A 20,514-nucleotide genomic window follows, 5' to 3' on the forward strand; every position below is an offset into this window, starting at 1 on the left:
TCTTCACTTGGGATTTCATTCTGCACAATTTTCTAGTGTTATCGCATCTGTGTAATTTGAAAGCTTAAAGTGTCAAAGAAACAAATAAAACCGGCAATCAGAGCAAACCAAATTTTAAGATGGTGGAACTCTATGATTTTAGCTGTAAAGCTTTTTTTTTTTTTTTTTTTTTTGATAATAAAAAATACAAAAAAACTTTAGAATTACTGTCAATTTAAAAAAATAATAATTAAACAATAATAATGATAATAATAACAAGAATAATAATAGGAAACTCCATTTGAACATTGTTTTTATATTTAAAAGGTATGATAAAGTAGAAGACAGCTGTGTGCTGTTAAGAAAAAAGAGAAAATCTTAGTCCATTGCACAAATATTATGCCAGGTACAGAATCCATCATGCAGTTAGATGTCATGAGGATTTCAGAGCAGCGCTGTCAAACTGACTTCCAACTGTCATAATGGTTAGCCCATGTCCAATCAGGCATCTGCACTGGGGAGTTCTCCCCTGGATCTCAAGTAAATGGCCCTCCATACCATGGCAGCTCTACCTTCATCTTGCACTTCAGCACTTTATGATTGCGAAGCCTAAGCTTTTACCTCGCTTTTGGATGTTAGCCGTCTCTGTAGTTTTTCACATCCTGCTGTTTCATGGGCACCTTCTCCTTCCCTTGATAAAATACTTTTTGATGTGCTCTTACACTCTTTCATGTACTAAAGCTATGATTCTTTGGTCTTAATGTCTGCTGATCTGACAGGAAATAATTTATATGATTTTGCAAAACGCTTAGAAATCTTTTTTGTTGATTTTATTTAATTTAGCAAAGACCAGGATAAGCTCATTTAAACATTCCCTCCGACAAATGAGCTGAGATGTTTGGCTCATTTGAAAAAAAAAAAATAAAGTAAATTCCTTCCCACTTTGCCAGTCCATCTTTTTCCATCTGATTTGGATGAAATACAGATATGTGCAATGATGATGAGGGATGAGTTCCTCAGCAATTTTTCTATATGTGTTTGATGGACTGCACCATTTGCAGATTATAAAAGGAATTAATAAAGTTATGAGGAGTTATGAGAGAATTGGCAATGCAGAAAACTTACCTCAGAAATACAAGCCCGCTAAAGGGCAAGCTTCTGCTTTATTCAGCCTAAACAGGTTTTAGCTGTCAAAAATGACAAATATCCCCTTGTCCCAAGAACACTTCTTATAACTTTACACAATGCGATGCAGTGTGAGTCCGGAATGAAAATTGAGTTTTATTCTGCAAAGTGTATATTTCAGTTGATCAAATATGTGATGGTCATAAATTCCAACCAGTGTACTGTAGCACTAATGAAATGTTTAAAATGCCTATGGTTCAACATTATTCCTTATCTCTTTATTAAGATTAAGTGTGTTTTGTTCTGTGATGTTTAGACCAATATGCATGTTTTGATTTTTGTACTTTGCATTCTTATGCATATTTATTCTCTTGTTTATTTGTGGCCTTTTGAATTTATTGTACAGGGAAATGGAGATAGAGAGGAAATTGGAGGGAGCAAAAGGTGTAAATGGGTTCAGGACTTGGCAGGTCGTATGTGTTGCTATCAACACACAGCTCTGTCCCATTGTTGCTCTTTCATAAAATTGTAAATAATCTGATTTCCTGAGAATAAAATAATGAGAATTAGTTATAATCATGAAGTACGCTCAGAAGGGAAGTAAAGAAAATATGTTATTGCTCAGAAAACATCACAATGTTCATTGTTTGCTTCAGCGTGAAATTATTTTAGACTAGAAAATGTTCAGTTTACGTGAAAATGTACTCCTAAGTTCTTTCCACATATCAATCATTTTAGTTTTAAATATTGCATTTCTCCAGACTTTAAGACAAGTCATAATTTGTTAATGTGCTAGTAGTCTTCTGGGTTTTTGTAGTAGCCGAGAGGGGAAATTGCTTGACATGTTATGGTAATTCTGCTGTTTGCTTTTTAGCAAAATGCAGCCCTGGCAGAAATATCTGGCATTACCAAAAGCTGATTGCATGTCAGTCAAAATGCCAATGAAATATCCATCCCCTGTGTGCAACAATTTATTTATTTTGTAGCAGACAGTTTTGATTACATGGTTAGATTAATCACAATGTTATGCTCCATAAAATCTAGCTGATTTTCTAAGATGAGTTGCAGTCTAGTTTTCAGTGTCAGTCAGAAAACTCCCTGTTTTCTACAAATACTCATATCTGTGTGCTTCCGCTTATATTGATATATGCAATAAACTTAAGGTTAGCAAACAAGATATGTTTGAAATATCATAAGATGTTGCTACCCTAATCCCTGTGTACTGGGGTTTATAGGATTCTTAGAATATATAATTTGAAAATATTGATGAGATAACGATGATTCATTGTATGAGTGTTGCTAGCTGGGAGAATAATTATCCTTCGATTCTCACCTGGAAATTAAAATCACCCCTTTTCCTTCTCATAGGCACCTGAAACAGTTCCACCATCCCTGCCCTACCATTAGAGAATCAGTCTGGCAGAGCGCTGATTAAAATTGATTTAAGTTTTGAGTATATTTGGAAATGATGGTACAAATGTCTACAGGAATTATTGGCTGTCATCTGAGGTCAAGCACAGTCATCCATTCTCTCTGTGTACTTCAGAATTCACAGACGAACATAGCATTAAAAACTCTTGCTTTAAACATATTTTATGCCTCAGTGTATTTTCAATGCTCTGACAGGGGTATGAGGATTGCAAAGTGAACTCACGGGCAGTCGTAACCTAATGGATAGAGAGATGAACTTGTAACCTGAAGGTTGTGGGTTCGAGTCTCAGGTCTGGCAGGGATTGTAGGTCGGGGGAGTAAATATCCAGTGTTCTCTCCACCCTCAATACCATGACTGGGGTGAGACCCTTGAGCAAGGCACCAAACCGCCAGCTACTCGCCAGGTGTGTCAGCATTGGCTGCACACTGCTCCAGGTGTGTGTTCATTGTGTGTGTGTGCATTTCACAACTCACTGCTGTGTTTGTGCACTTGGATGGGTTAAATGCGGAGCACCAATTCCAAGTGTGGGACTCCATACTTGGTCACATGCCATGTCCTTTCCTTCCATTCATAACTAAGGCTAAAATTTGCTCAATAGGAGGACTTTTTTATTTTTATCAGATAGCCCTTGCAGAGGCAATACATCAATCGTTGCTTGTATGGCCGGATTGGACTGATCTCTGTTTTTCCTGTTGTCTTTCCAGGTCCCTGCTTGTGATTTACCATGGCCAAAGTGCTCTGCAGCCTCCTTCTGCTGGGAAGCACAGTGATGATCACCAACGCCTGCCCTAAATATTGTGTCTGTCAGAACCTGTCAGAATCCTTGGGCACACTGTGCCCATCCAAAGGTCTGCTGTTCGTTCCCCCTAACATTGACAGAAGAACTGTGGAGTTACGCCTGGGGGGAAACTACATTATCAAAATTACCCAGCAAGACTTCACCAACATGACAGGCCTGGTGGACCTCACACTGTCACGAAACACCATCAGTTTCATTCAGCCCTTCTCCTTCGTGGATCTTGAAACGCTGCGATCGCTGCATCTGGACAGTAACCGGTTGACAGAGTTGGGCCCAGATGCCTTGCGAGGCTTAGTGAACTTGCAGCACCTCATCCTAAACAACAACCAACTGACTCATATCTCCAAAGAAGCTTTCGATGACCTGCTGCTTACCTTGGAGGACCTAGACCTCTCCTACAACAACCTACGAGGCATACCCTGGGAGGCCATTCGCAAAATGCTCAACCTACATCAGCTGAGTCTGGACCACAATCTCATCAGCCACATCGCTGAAGGCACTTTTACTGATCTTGAAAAGCTGGCGAGGCTGGATCTTACATCAAACCGTCTCCAGAAGCTTCCGCCAGATCCTATCTTTGCCCGGTCACAAAGCAGCAGCATTTTTAGTACACCATTTGCCCCAGTCTTGTCTCTCAGCTTTGGTGGGAATCCTCTTCACTGTAACTGTGAGATTCTTTGGTTGCGCCGTTTAGAACGGGAGGACGATATGGAAACATGTGCCTCCCCTCCTAGTCTGAAAGGTCGCTACTTCTGGTATGTGCGAGAGGAAGAGTTTGTGTGTGAACCACCATTAATTACCCAACATACCCATAAGCTTTTGGTCCTGGAGGGACAGACGGCCAGTTTACGCTGCAAGGCCGTGGGTGACCCTATGCCTCTCATACACTGGGTTGCTCCAGATGACAGACTAATTGGTAACTCATCCAGGGCTACTGTGTATGAAAATGGTACTTTAGACATTATGGTCACCACCTCTAAGGATTATGGAACATTTACTTGCATTGCTGCAAATGCTGCTGGAGAATCAACAGCCTCAATTGAGCTCTCCATCATCCAGCTCCCCCATCTAAGCAATGGAACTAACCGCACAGCTCAGCCCAAGTCCAGGCTATCTGACATCACCAGCTCCACTAAAACGAATAAAGGGGAGGCAAAAGCCCAACCAGAACAGGTAGTGTCAGTGACAGAGGTCACTGCAGTCTCTGCTCTGATCAAGTGGACAGTAAGCAAAGTGGCACCTAAAGTCAAAATGTACCAGCTCCAATATAACTGTTCAGAGGATGATGTCCTGATTTATAGGTAAATATAACAATTTCATTTAAACCACCAAACTACACACTAATCAGGAATGTACTTCCTCCTGCACTTTAGATTCTTTCTAAATATTTTTGTAAATTATCATTAGATTAGAATTCGAGATAAATTATGTATTTTGTAACTCAATTCAGTCTTCCAAGGGAATTTGGTTAATATAATTACACTTAAAGGTTGACTCACATATGTAAAGATTCATCTTAGACATAGTTTTTGTATATGTATGCATATATGTATATACGGACCTATCTTAAATATGTTAATGGTGTTCTGTGGTTGTTATAGCTATGACAATAATGACTCACTTATCCTTTAATGTGTAAACTTATGTCTAAAACCCACCAACAGCACTTTATCCATCCACCAAAAACATTTACATTGCAAACAATGAAATAAATATAAAATTTAGCAATGTTAGCAAATACATTTATATTGATCAAATGACTATAAAAGTTTATGGTAAAATCACAAGCACGGATGTGCCACAGTCATTTTTATTTAAATGGGCTTATATTAGCTGTTAAAAGACTGATCTCACCAACTTTTAATCTAATGCAACATTTTCTCTGTGTGAAATAATGTGTAGAAAATCATATTCCATCTAGACTTTTTTTTTTTTTTTGCATAATACAATCATTATGATCATCACCATTACAAGCCTGAGGCAACAGGAGCTTTTAGAATATGCTTTATCCTTTTGATATTAATTTCAAATCACTACATCATTTCTTTATATCTACATGATCTACTACAATTTATAATCAAAGTGATAGGAGCCCCCATCAAACTTCCTAAATGTGAAAGGTTATACATAAGCATTAGGCTATCTAGTTTCCCCAACTTATGAAAAGCATATGATCTACAAAGAATGAGTATGACGTTTCATTTACTGGTGCCTCTCTATTAGTTAATGACTTAATGCTAGTGAACTGGATGTGACATTATAGATCTGTTTTCTTCCCCGTGTCTTGGAAGAGCGTGTTAACTTGGATACTGGCAACAACAAAGAAAAAAAAAAATCAATCACTAAGGCTTGAGTGGAAAAAGGTTGGGCTCTCTTGTGAATCTGTCACCATTAAATGTAGCTTCTTCTCCCGTGATGGGAAAGCAATTATTAATGAGTAATGGACTAGCTGGCATGGAGGCTTACTGTAGACAGTGTGTTAGGCTGCACTGTGTTAAATGATGTCTCTTACAAAGCACAAGATCCTATGATTTTTTTTTTTTTTTTTCACCCCAAAATTTAACATTTTGTCATCATTTACTTTCCAAAATGAAAAAGTGTATCTTAAGACTTAAATCTGTTAAGACTGTAATCTTAAATCTTAAGACTATGTTGGTCATTCTTCTCCATAAACTTACAATGACTGGGAATGCAAAAGAACCATGAAATTTGTCCATAACACAATCCATGTTAAAATTACCTTTCCAGTGGGCAAGTGCTGCATAAATACATTTAGTTTTATGTATTTATTTTTTATAAGGGAGGTGTTTATTTTCTCTACCCACTGCCTAGTTTTGAGCTCCTATTTTTGTCTAATTTTGCATAGAACCCTAGAGACCAATATATATGATTATTATTAATAATAAAAATAATAATAATAATAATACTAACAATAATAATAATAATAATAATAATAATAATAATAATAATACTAACAACAACAATAATAATAATAATAATAATAATAATAATTATTATTATTATCATTATTATTATCATTATTATTATTATTATTATTATTATTATTATTATTATTATAAAATGAAATGTGAAATATCTCCATTGCACACAATTGTACAGTTTGTCTTCTATTTGCCCAGATTCTGTAAATAGCCTAAAAGACTTCTATTGGTTCTATTAAAATACATAACCTTCTCAGAACAGGGTAGTTAGATCAATGTTTGACTCTAATTAGTATTCTAAGTCTAAATCCGCAGAAAGGTATCTGTAAAGAATGTTCTAGGTAATTATGAGCTAATACAGTTATAAAAAAAGAACATTTGTGATTGCATGCCATCTGTACTCAAGGTGCGTTTTAAGTGCTACATAAAATATACCTAAGGAAATTAATTTTTTACATTAACAAAAGCCAGATCTATATTCTTACCAATTCAGGAACCTAAAATAATGTATGTTTGTAATAATGTGTGATTCAGTGTCGACAAGAATTTTGCGTGTTTGTCTAGTATTTTTTTCAAATAGTTCCATTTGTGTAATCCTCACTTTGCTTCATGTTTTTTTTATCTCTGGCTCCACTGACTGAACAATAGACCTAATTTCAAAATCATTTAATCTAAATGAACTTCCAAGGTTGATATGATCAGTGCTTTGCAAGCAATTAAAGGGTACACAACATACACAGTTTCACCTAATCTCATGTTAATCTTGAGTACCTATAGAGTAGTACTGAATCCATCATATATCCAAAATGTCATTTGTTTTATCATATTTATAAAAGAAAAATACAGTTTTCCGATTCCCTACAGAAAAAGCAGAGATCCTAGAGGCATGCCATGGGCGGAGCTATAATACTGACGTTTTGTGTTGTTTTCCATTAACATACTGTATATTCACTTATGTGCTGATTTCCAACAAAAGACAGAAATCTGATGCAATTGTACTTACATGAATGGGGTCTTTTATCACAGGGATCGCTCCATGTTTTAATAGTAAACAATGTGCAAATCCAGTATCGACCTGGACCTTGTTTATAAAACATTAGTCACTTAAATGACGAGAACACACAAAGGCACTTGATAACACTCCGTTGCTGCCACGGTAAAACTAACTGCATACACTGTTCGTGTAACTCTGGGTTCTTTGTGAAGCTGAACATGGTAACCTTTCCCTCACACCCAAAAACACACTTATTTGGAGACATTCTTGAACAAATCCGATGCAGCGATGCCGAGTGCCGACGGTTTCCCGATGAAGCGTGTTGATGTGCGCGGTTTCGCTCTCCTCTGGTCGACATGTGCGCAGGCACACTTTTCCAAAAAAATGCTCATATAAGGGGTTCCACTCCTGCTACGTAATTAAATCCACGATCGAAAAAAAAAAAAAAAAAAACAGCCGAAACTTTTCTAAATTATTTTGTAAAACGAGAATGAGAATCCATCTCTTTAACACTGTGAACAAATCTGAATACATGAAACACCCTTGTACCCCCCTAAGTTTTCACCGCAATAAAATGAATAATGATTGTTTTCCGCCAACGTACAGAGCATCATGTGCATCCACAAATTAAGGCAGTGACCAGTCAGTATGTATATTTTAATAACAACGTGTTATATACCTGTGGTTTCTGTCTACTGCATCTATTTAACGATTAGTCTTCTGTTGAACTTTGAGAGTCAGTTTTAATCTCAGTATCTTATTCACAGGATGATTCCGGCGATCAGCAATTCATTCTTGGTCAACAACCTGATGCCAGGGATGCAGTATGACCTATGTGTGTTGGCCATCTGGGAAGACACCGCCACCACACTCACTGCAACAAACATAGTGGGTTGTGTGGAGTTCGAGACACATGATGACTACCCCCGATGCCAATCGATGCACAGTCAGTTTTTAGGAGGAACCATGATCTTGGTGATTGGGGGAGTGATCGTAGCCACTTTGGTGGTATTTATCGTCATCCTCATGGTACGTTATAAAGTGAATAGTGGGTTGCAGGTTGCAAAGTTGGTGACAGTGAGCAACACCCACTCCCAGACCAACGGAAGGCCACAGGCCGCGCAGAGACTTAACAACGGTGCTCCTACACTGCAGGCTCCAAAGACTGTAGTGGTGATGCGAGATGAAGTGGTGGAGTTTAAGTGTGGCTCTTTGCAGAGTAGCATGTCATCCTCTTCATCTTCCTCGGCTGACTACCTTGGAAGTGAGAAAGTTGAATCTTACAACCGACATGTGGATTCTAACACCTTGCCCAACAGGTGGAAGCAGTCATCAACTAAGGCACGACCAAATCTGGATAATCTACTTGGGGTATTTGCCTCTATGGACCTGAGGGTTCCCACAAGAGATCCGGGAGGACCATCTTCCTCAGGGGCTATGGTGATGGCCATGAGACCGGCCACTGATAAGGAGCCTCTGCTAGGCCGGGTAGATTCCAAGCTCGGGAAGCTTGTAATGCTGCCAACAGCGAACAAACCCAAGCGCAGCCACTCGTTCGACATGGGTGACTTTGGTGCTTCACATTGCCTTAGCTACCCACGATGCATCAGCAACATTTGGACTAAGAGGAGTCTCTCAGTCAATGGCATGCTCCTGCAGTGCGATGAGAGCGAGGGGGATGGTGATAAGCCAACATTTGATAGCTCTGAGTGGGTCATGGAGAGTACAGTCTGATAGAGATATCAGATTAAGTCTGCCAAAAAAGAACAAAAAAGTATATGAACTTGCTGTATCATGTGATGTCAAGAAGGACTCAAATGGCCGTAATGAAAAGACACCTCAGCAGTGGCCGTGACTTTGCAGTGCATGATTTTCCATGTCAATATTGTCCTTCTGTTCATTTGATCACAAAGACGTTCAAAGGTTTGTGTATGAGTTAGGCAAGCAGACGAGGCCAGGGCTAGTCCTGTTTATTGAGAGCTGGACAAAGGATATTTCCAGTTGCCTTCAAACTTTAAAGCAGATATGAATAAATACCCTAGAACAAGGGAAGTGGGGGTATCACAGAGAGGCAGGGGGAATAAAAGAAAAAAAATATATCACTGTGCACTGCAGAATGCCAAGAGGATTTTCCTCAGCTAAGTGTATGTGCATCACAATGGACCAAATGTTTGAGACAGGACTACAAAATCTACCAGGTACTACAAAAAACGTAGTAGAAGAAAATGCAAATGTAATGATGTTTTGTAGGTTATTTTCTTTTGTTGTCATTTGGACTTTTTATAGTTAATTTTAGTGTTGCCCCCCCCCACCCCACCCCCACAGCATTTTTCCTGAACAACTGGAGAATACAGTACAGTCTGTCACAAATACTTTACACTGAAGAGAAATACAAATCTCAAGTTATGGAAGAATACATTATGTGCCTCTTTTTCAGTTTATCAGTGCATCTATCACATTTGTTATTAGTTTCTGAGTTTTAAAGCTAGCTATTTAGTACTGGTACAGGACAGTACCAGTCAGTCTGTTTGAGGTTCATATTATTTATGCAAAGGTATATTTATTACATATTACATACTCAACCAATACTCTGCATATCCAACCATGAAGAGACTCTGTTCGAGGTCCCCTTGGTCTACTATAAAAAAAGTTTAAAAATGGTATATACCTACATGGTTTGACTATGGTACCATAGTAATAGCATGTTATTCTGAAAAGTACCATGGCATATGAATATGGGAATCATTGATTAGATGGTATTAACATTTACTATCTAACCCAATCACTGTACTGTGGTACCCAATATTTTGCAAGCATTCCCCATTAGTATAATAAACTATTATGATTTTCTGATATTTCATAATAGGATTTGCCCAAGCATTGATAACTTTATAATTATAGATCTATTCCCTCTGTAAGATTAGTTTTGTTAGTGTTGGTGATTTACGTTTGTACTATTCACAACAATCCCCTCAAGACTTAAGCCTGAAATGTAGGTCAGAGTGTTAAGCTAGACAGTATGTTGTGAAAGACATTTAGGACATGATCTGGATCACAGTTTTGTGCAGACACATTTATTCGTGCCAAATGGTTGTGTCAAGCTTGATTTCACACAGAGGTGAATCATGAACTGAGGAGAAACTGAGCTCCTCTATCATCATTGTGTCCTTGAGTGATGGCCCTTAACCTCAGGTTGCTCCAAGGGGACTCTCTTGCTATTAGTGCAGTTCAAGGTGATACAGGTGAAAAGTGTGGGTTACATGATTAGTAAATGATGAAAATCATGTATACTCATACATGATAAATCATGTATACTCACGATCTCAGATTTTACCATTTCAAAAATGTGGTGATACTTCCTTTGGACGCATCTATAGTACAATTTAATACAATTTACTGGAATTTTAAAGTAGTATATAGTGATAGCCGTCATATATAAAGTGGTGGACAAGAGGCAGGTGTTGAGTTTGGGTGAGGATGCTAATTGGATTTTGTAGGTTCAGGTTTCTATGACCTTACCTTTATATTGTCCCTGAATATAATGTATTATTTTGTTGTAATGATGAATATATATATATATATATATATATATATTCATCATTACAACAAAATAATACATTATATTCAGGGATATGTTATTTTATTTGTATTTATTTGTATATATATATATAGACTTATTATTTGTACAAATCTCCAGCCAATCCAGTGTATAAACACATTGAAGTCATTAAAATGGCTATTAAATTTTGTTAAGTGTGTACTATAGATGTAGTGTCCCTAGGACGTTTTACCCAAAGGATCATAACATACAACGTTTATTTTTATTATTTTGAATAAATCTTTATTTTTCTATTTTGTGAAAAGCTTAAAGTTCCATTGCCTTTTTGTTTGTCTGATAGAATGTCACTGTATATGGTTTGAAGTATGTTTTACTGATACAGTTATATTATATACAGAAATACTTGGATAAACAAACATGACAAACAGCTTTTTATGTGTTATTTTATTTGTATTTATTTATTTATTTTTGCATTATTATTATTATAATGATTTTAACTAAACATTTAGGCCACATTCTAGATTTGTAACATCCATCATTTATATTTTGCTACTGCTCTTGGTATATAATTCTTTCTATGACTTTTTTGTATACAATTATATAAGAATGTATGGTGGTATTCTGTACTGTGATCTTCTTAATTTCCTGGTCAGAACAAAAAATGAGAAGGTGCATTAACACTGTTCTGACATATGTGTAGATGTGAAGCTGCATAGTGTCAATTATTTTTTATTTATTTTATTATATTTCACTTGGAGTTGTTGAAAAAAGACTAAATCATTCTAAACCATTTCTGTGTTCCAAAAAAAAAAAAAAAAATGCTACAACAAGATAAACACACAGAATTCATAATATTTAAAACTGTATGTTTTTTTGTCTGCTTGCTTCTCAGCCTCCGTGAATTGTTTATTTATTTTCAGAGTGTGGGCTTTTGTCCCTTCTTTTCAATTCAATTAAAGTTTATTTGTATTGCGCTTTTTACAATACAAATCGTTACAAAGCAACTTTACAGAAAATTATGTTTCTACAATATTTAGTAGTAGCTAGTAGTTTGTGCACATTTGACAGGATTTTAGAAAAAAAAAATAATAATAATAATACAAGACGAAGTCAGCTAGACGATGAACTATCAATATTATTAATTAAGTTATTATATGATGCAGTCACACATGTAGCAATAATTGTTAGTTCTGTTTGTTGATTTAGGGTTAGCATAATCTGAGGTCCTCTGAGGGTCAGCATCATCTCTTCTCAGGTGTTCTGGATCCAGACTCTTTTCTGCCTCAAGGTGTTCTCAAACTTAATACTTTGTCTTATTCTTCTCTGATATAAGTCATTGCATTTCATTCATACCAAAACAATGAATGAAATTTTAAAAAAAATATCCACTTTTAATGAATTTACTACAAGGGAGATATCCTCAAAGATCAGATGATAGAACTCATACAGTGCACAAATGTAGTCTGTAGTAGTCATAAAACATTGAACTGGCATGCAGCCTACTGAGATGCACACACTTTCCATGATGTGTAATCTCATATCAAACATACTTGTCATCCATTATGCCTGCTGCCTTAGATACCTCCCATAGAGTTTTATTTATGCTTTGCACATTTAATTTACCATGATCCATGATTATTTAAAGGGATCTAGCGAGGAGCAAACATACTCGGTTACTTATATAACCTTGGTTCCCTGAGATATGGGAATAAGTTCTACTCCTTTTTCTCAGAGGACTGAATAATTTATATATTTTTTCAATCACACAGTGTAACTGCATGGCCATTGGTTCGTGTAGTGATAAAAAAAAAAAAAAAAAAAAAAACATTGGCTTGGCAGCATTAGCACTATTCGGACGGGACTAGTTTTCTAAACTACGTTTGAGTTTCGATTCTTACCACCTGACGTCTGTGATTTTCATGTACCAATTCGGACGGGACTAACATCTCCGTGTTTATTACAGAGGTGGGAGGGTCTGATTTGTGCATCTGGGCGTCACAGAGATCACGCGCTCTGTGTGCGTGCATTGCATTCATTCAGAATGATTGCCTTAGTATTATTACACAATAAATACTAAATGGCTAGTATAGCAAAACCATGTTAATGTGTGGTTCCTTTAGTTTAACTCGTTTTCCTTTTTTTTAATTTTTTTATTAAATGTAATTAAAACATTATGTAACTGAGTATATAAATGAACGTGAGTAATCTTACCTGATGCTGATATTACAAAAGCCGGTATTTACAGTTTACGCGATCTTGCTCTTGATTTTATTATTTGTATTATTTTTTTATTATAATTTATTTGCCGCTAAGCAAATATATCAAACATCTGCGCGGTAAGAGCATCTACGGTAATTCGCGTTGGCCAAAACGCACAAGGAAACGCGTTGTGAAATAAAATATCACCGGCAATCACAGACATTCGCATTCGGACAGGATTAGTTTTCTCAGAGGATCACTGAGTTTGCTGAAAAACAGTAGGTAATTTGCTCTGGAATTATCACAGAGGTTGTGTGAGAAAAACACAGACGTGGCAGATTCGGACGGGATTAAAATCACCAAGTACGTCCGAATAGGGCTATTGTTTCATTAGTCTATGGCGGTGAAGCCCGCCAGATCCGCCAGAATGGGCGGGGCCATCTTGCTATAAAAGCAGGCATTTCACCATATAATCTTAAGTAAATTTGTTTAAAGTGATGACACTGAGTTGTGCAGCATCATGGCACAGCAAATAACGCAGTACTCATTCCCATATGTTAGGGAACCAAAGTTATGTAAGTAACTTAGTATGTTCCCTTTCGATACTTCATTCGAACTGCGTCGCTAGACACTATGGGAACAAATGCAATCCAGCTGTTCCATGAAAAAGGAATAACTGATATGAACTGACCTTGAGCAATAAAGGCTCAGAGGAACCAATTATGTGTAGGGAGAGCCCTGCAGTAGACAAGAATGCTGAACTCACTGAGATTCAGCCCAGTTAATCATTCCAACGGTTGTATGTACAGCCTCAAGAGTAGTAACAGCATTCCTTGAAAGAATCAGGCAGTGTCTGAGATTTAGACTGCCTTAGACAGGCCGTATTAAGCAGATAAAATCCAGGCCTGCAAGACTGGAACATCCACGTTATAGAGCCTGCCAAAGGATGACGGCCAGGCCCAGCCGCACAGATGTCTGCTATGGACACACCACTAGACCACACCCAGGAAGAGAACACTCCTCAAGTGGAATGGGTTCTCACTCCTATGGGGCTCTGAAAGCACAGGAATGTTTATGCTAGTGTGATAGTGTAGCCAGAGGTCCTTTCCGATGCTCCTCCCACTGAGCAGGGCTCAAACCCGGGTCTCTGGCATGGGAGGCAGACACACTAACAAGGAGGCTAAATGGCCACAGCCACTAGCCTCAGTCACCAGTGCATCTCTTGAGATCAGGGAGTGAGGTTTACCTGCACAGCACTACTCACTGGCCTCCGTTACACTCACCCCCATAAACCTCACTCCCATCCCGGGTCCTCTCTGACACTCCTCACACTCCCTCCAAGCGGGGCTCGAACCCGGGACTCCGGCATGGTAGGCAGAGGCACTAACAGCCACTAGCATCAGTCGCCAGTGTGTCTCTTGAGATCGGGGAGTGAGGTTTACCTGCACAGCACTACTCGCTGGCCTCCGTTACAATAGCATCAACTAACCATCGAGAAATCCTCTGCTTTGTGACCGGGGACCCCTTTGTGCGGCCACCAAAGCATACGAATAGTTGTTTTGACTGCCTTAAGGGGGCGGAATGCTCAATGTCAATTCTCAATGCCCTGACTGGGGAGAGAGGATTAAAATCCTGGTCCTCCTCAGAAGGAAGAAGCACAGAGAGAGTAATAACCTGGGCTCTAAACGGAGTGTAGAGCACCTTAGGGACATGCCCATGACTTCGAATTAGGACAACTTTGGCATTGTTAGGCAGACAAGGCTTATCAAGAGAGCCTGCAAGTCACCTACTTGCTTAACTGATGGTGGGAAGCCTTTGAGAACTCTCAGGACCATGGACAGATCTCATAATGTGAATGTGAGGGGCTGGTGCAGATGGAGCCTCCTGGACCTGTGCTCCCTGAATCACCTGATCTAGGGGATCAGAGCAATTGGGGAAAAAGCATACAGGAAGAGTTTCGACAATTCGGGGGACAATGCATCCTCATTTTTTAAAAATAGGTTTGGCAGTGAGAGTTGTCCTTTGAGGCAAAAAGGTCGACCTCTGCCTTGCCAAAGATCCTCCAGATTTTCTTAATTGTCTGTGGGTGGATCATCCACTCAGTGAGCAGAAAATAGTGAGATTCATACTCTGAACAAGAGCATTCCATCTCGGTGAGCGTGTAATCTGTGTGGGCGTTACACAGACAGGAGATGTGCTCACTGCCCATCTGCACTCACATTGCGACATTGCAAAACATGGCTGGAAATTTGCTTTTAGAACTCACCAGATAGCAGCATGGGATGAGCTGGGTGCTGAAGCGGATCGGGCTGAAAGCACTAAGCAAGAACAGCAGAGGTGCGCAGCTCGCTGTATCAACTTCAGGTTTCGTGGGTCATTGAAGAGAAGATTGACGTCACTGAAAGAGAATTAATCTGAGATCCTATGACGAAATACCTGTTTATATAGCCAGGCGACCCAGTCCATTCTGCCAGGCACTGGCAGGCTTCACCACCATAGACTCATGCTGCACCACTGCCGAGCCATTGGTTCATTTTGTTTTATTTTTATTTTTTATCACTGCATGAACCAAAGTCTTCAGTCCTCTAGGAAAAATGAGTTTTTTTCCCCATAGCGTCTAGCGACACAGTATGAGTGTATTATCAAAAGGGAATCACTTTTCCTTTATTTATTTATTTATTTTATAAAATAGCTTAATTCATTAGGAAACATACTGTAACATTCATACTAAGGATTTTTTTTTTTTTTTTTTACCAAGCAGCTAAAATGTTTTGTTCCTACAATGAGATAAAAAAATGAGCATATGATAACCTGTAAGATTAAAAGGGAAATTTAGAATAATCCAATTATTCATAAACACTAAACAAAATAAAAATATGGGCAAAATGTACAGTAGGTGATAAATATGATTTTGATGCTGTGTCTGCTATGCATAATTTCAAATGATTTCAGCATTAGGAAAAAGAGTAGGTACAGTCTATGTTTAACAAGTTCCTAGATGATTTCATTGTGATTTTAAAGGTTTTTGATACCCAACTGGGACTAATTTTGCCCAGATGAGTTGATGATTGGCCCTTGATGAGCTCTATATAGGACTTAGGTCATTTAGTGCCTACAGGAGTCTGCCTACATGGGTTAGTGATGGAACTTAGATACGTCTTATGTAGGTCTCTTATGGTCAACAACAGGTATGCATATGGGGTAATATATTTGTCTGTTTGGGTTATCTTATTTTACAGTAGACCACTAAACACAAACATTACATTTAATCCACTAAAACACACAAAAATGCTAAAGGTATTCAGTGAACAGAAATTTCTGAAGGTTACGTATGTAACCCTAGTTCCCTGAGGGAATGAGACACTGCATTGGCCGATTTTGAAATGCCTTTCATTGTGACTATGCTCTGAATTGTGTGTGTAATCAGACCAATGGATGGGTGCGACGTCACGGATGGGGTGATGTGTGACCAGGAAGGTATAAAAGCACATGAGGTGGAGACAGTGGCAGCTTCTGGAGAATGAGGGAAGCTCTCGCAGTGATGCTGGAAGTATGGCAGGAGATACAGCATCTTGTTAACTCATGGGACTAGGGTTACATACATTACCTTGAAAAGTTCCCCTTCAGGGCACTCTGGATTGGAGGATGGTCTCAACAACCTCGGTTGAGAGACCGGAAGCTATGAGTTGTGCCCGCACAGAGGCCACACTCATAACTTCCACAGCTCTGGGCAGGTGTGGAATATCGTGCCCTCCTCCTGTGAGAGGAGATCCCTCCTTAGGGTAATCTCCCATGGATAGCCGTAGAGAAGAGAAATCAGATCAGAGAACCATACTTGGCCTGTCCACAACAGGGATACTATCAGCAGATGGACCCCGTCACAGTGCACTCTCTCCAGAATTCCCGGGAGCTGAACAATTGTGGGAAAGGCATACAGACGAAGCTTCGGCCACATCTATACCATGGCATCCAGGCCCAGTGGAGCTGGATGAGTCAGAGTGTACCAGAAGGGACATTGCAATGTCTCTTGAATCTCAAACAAGTCCACCTGAGTCTGGCCAAACATTTTCCAAATCTGACACACCATAGCTTGTACAAGGAGTGTGAACACAGAACTACCTGGTGGTTGATGTATGAGACCACCGATGTGTTGTAGGTGCCACCAACACATTGCAATTTCTTAGGTCTGGGAGAAAGTGTTTCAATGCTCTAAATATGGCCAGCATCTCCAGGCAGTTGATATTCCATGTGAGATGGGAGCCGCTCCACAGACCGCGACAGGGTCATGACAGCTGGAGCAACCCCATGAGCCAGAGAGAGGTGAGGCAAGAACTACAGAAACGTTGTCACTTGTTTACGAGCCTCCCTTGGCAGACGCGCCGTGATGTTTCACCCATCCATTAGTCTGATTACATACATGATTCAGAGCATAGTCATGCTGAAAATGCAAGGTCTTCCCTGAAAGAGACAAGGTTTGGATGGGAGCATATGTTGTTCTAGAACTTGGATATACCTTTCAGCATTGATGGTGCCTTTCCAGATGTGTAAGCTGCCGATGCCACATGCACTCATGCAACCCCAAACCATCGGAGATGCAGGCTTCTGAACTGAGCGCTGATAACACCTTGGGTTGTCCTTGTCCTCTTTAGTCCGGATGACATGGCGTCCCAGTTTTCCAAAAAGAACTTCAAATTTTGATTCGCCTGACCACAGAACAGTTTTCCATTTTGCCACAGTCCATGTTAAATGAGCCTTGGTCCAGAGAAAACGCCTGTGCTTCTGGATCATGTTTAGATATGGCTTCTTTTTTGACATATAGACTTTTAGCCGGCAACGGCGAATGGCACGGTGGATTGTCTTCACTGAGTATAAGTCGCATCAGTCCAAAAATACATCATGACGAGGAAAAAAACATATATAAGTAGCATTGTACTATAAGTCGCATTTATTTAGAACCAAGAACCAAGAGAAAACATTACCATCTACAGCCGCGAGAGGGCACTCTATGTCTTCAATGTAGACCCTAGGAGCACTGAGCAGCATAGAGCGCCCTCTATTGGTAAATAAGTCGCACCTGACTATAAGTCGCAGGACCAGCCAAACCAAGAAAAAAAGTGTGACTTATAGTCCGGAAAATACGGTAATTGCATTTTTGAGGTATCCTTGAATACAGTGTCTTCTCAACATCATTGAAACATACTAATAGCAGAAGTGTTTGTGGGCAGGTCAGACTCTGTTTGTATTTTCTCGGCCAGGCAGGGATTATGCAAATGTACCCAGTGATGTATACTGGTAACAAGCAAAAAAATGTACAAATATGACGACTCGTTAAGGCAACTCTGAGTTGACTCTCTCTTTTGAGAGACAATATCTTTATTTATCACGCTCTGATTTGATTAACAACTTTGCAGATCATTTGTTATTTAAGGATAGTTATGTTATAAACTGCAAATTAAATATAAAAAAAAAAAAAAAAAACATATGACCTGCTCTTTAAGATTTTTTTTTTTTTTACTTTCAAGAACCATAGTTGCTGCTAAAAAAATATATATATATATTTTTTATTTTCTACTGAAAAATAAATGAATAAATAATACATCTTGAACCGTTTTGTTTCTCGGCCTGTTCTTTGGCAGAATTAATGCGTATAGTGATGTCACCACTCAGAATTGGACACTTGTTGGTTGGCCGCTATTTCTGTCTGTAGATGGCCAAATGCATTACTTGAGCAAAGTAAATAGAAATAACTGATCTTCCTCCATATCACAATCAATATTTACATATCATACACTTTGTAAACAATTGTGCTACTAAGGCAACAGCCAATGAATTTGTATTACAATCACTGTCATCAGCCCATCAGTGGAAAACAAAACCCAAACCATATCCGTACTGGCTGGGTCGGATCGGCTCAGAATGGAACAGTTACGCAATGAGGACAGTTTATCAATGTCAAGATTTTGGGTCAGGAGAAATGTATTATACGAAAAGGCAATGTGGGAAAAATCTGATAAACATCTATGGAACTAAATTAGGGAATTGAACACAGTCACCTGTGGCTATACTTGTGCAAAGGTTTCTGCAATTTCAGTGCCATCTTCAGAATGATGACAGACAATCCAAAAAGATTTGTGCATCTACAAAGCTTTAAAGTACAGTACATATGTAAAAGGGTTCATGTTTAGAAAATGTAAATACTGAAATATGTATTGCCTAGATTTTTTAACCCTGCTTCTGGAGACTTACAGTCCTGCATTTTGTTTTATTAAAACTTAATTCCAACATGCTTCAACACACCTGTGATTATTATTATTTGTATTATTTTTTTTTTCAAACTCTGCAGGACAGTGGATCTCCAGGACCTAAGAAAAAATATATTCCTTATACAATGATATGACATTTTAAGTGAGTGGAGTCTTTGATTACGCATATAACCATCGTTCCTCAAGGGAATGAAATGCTGCATTGAACATCCCCGCCACATTGCTGTAGTAATCAAATGAGGGGATGAAGAGGCTGGCAGAGAATGGCCGATTACACGATCTCGTGATCTCACTATGCAGATCGGGAAAAAAGGCAGGCTCCAGCATGGAGGTGGTGGACTCGCCTGCAGAAAGCGTTCATCAAGCTTGCATGCTGTTCAGATTGTTTCTCAGTGGGCAAATCGATGTTAAACTTGGCCACTACACTACGAGTTACCACCTCCAAAAGCTCCTCGTACCTGGGCGATTGAGGATCCGAATCCTGAAGAAATTAATAATTTATAATGCAGTAATTTTTCCATAATGACATTTAGAGTTTTAGAGTTTAGAACTACAATAATTGTGCAACTTAATTAACATTAGCTGAAATTCCATCTCATTTTTGAATGAATATGACACCACTTATATTAATATATTTGTATTTCGACTGAAAATCCTAACTTAGACATGGAATTTATATCGGTATCCCTTTTGCAAATGTAACTAGATGGATTTTTTGTATTCCTAATGGTGCAATCATATCGATTTTTATTGATTTGCCTCATCCTTTCATGTAATGATGAGTCTCGAATCCGACAGCTGTAATTTATTCTCTTCTAATAAACCTGCAATTTCTTGAGTTATTCCCAAAAGGGATTCTCACTCACAAAGACAAATAATAGGTAGGAAAGTGCATGTCACTGCAGCTATCCTTTAGTAGACTGGAAGAGTGAACTACTTGTGAGGTGCCAAACATGCATTAGTGAAACATTTTTGTTTGGTTTTGAATAATTGTAGCTCTTTCTTGGCTCACTTGGTAGCATTTTCTATCACCTTTGTTGTTTCTTCTGACAAATTGGCTGTGGATTATTCTATCAGCCATTGTGGCATTCCCTGGCAAACTTAAGTGTGAAATCCGAAGCAATAAAGGCTGCTTCTGTAACTAAGGTGAGTGATGTTGCCCCACTGATAGCAATCAAGAATATTTTATGGCACATTTTCCATGCACAAATGAGTGAGGAAA

General features: G+C 38.7%; 1 protein-coding gene across 1 annotated transcript in view; it reads left to right on the forward strand.

Moving 5' to 3' along the window:
• LOC127933551 (leucine-rich repeat and fibronectin type-III domain-containing protein 2-like) overlaps positions 1–9,566 on the forward strand; it is a 115,645-nt gene extending 106,079 nt beyond the window's left edge. Inside the window, exons 3-4 of the mRNA XM_052530594.1 lie at positions 3,241–4,636; positions 8,039–9,566. Coding sequence (XP_052386554.1) covers positions 3,261–4,636; positions 8,039–9,005 — 2,343 coding nt within the window. The 5' untranslated portion in view covers positions 3,241–3,260 and the 3' untranslated portion in view covers positions 9,006–9,566. The remainder of the gene's footprint in view (positions 1–3,240; positions 4,637–8,038) is intronic.
• Positions 9,567–20,514: the final 10,948 nt, after the last annotated feature.

The sequence above is a fragment of the Carassius gibelio genome, chromosome A17 (assembly GCF_023724105.1).
Source record: "Carassius gibelio isolate Cgi1373 ecotype wild population from Czech Republic chromosome A17, carGib1.2-hapl.c, whole genome shotgun sequence".
In the NCBI taxonomy this organism is placed as follows: Eukaryota; Metazoa; Chordata; class Actinopteri; order Cypriniformes; family Cyprinidae; genus Carassius; species Carassius gibelio.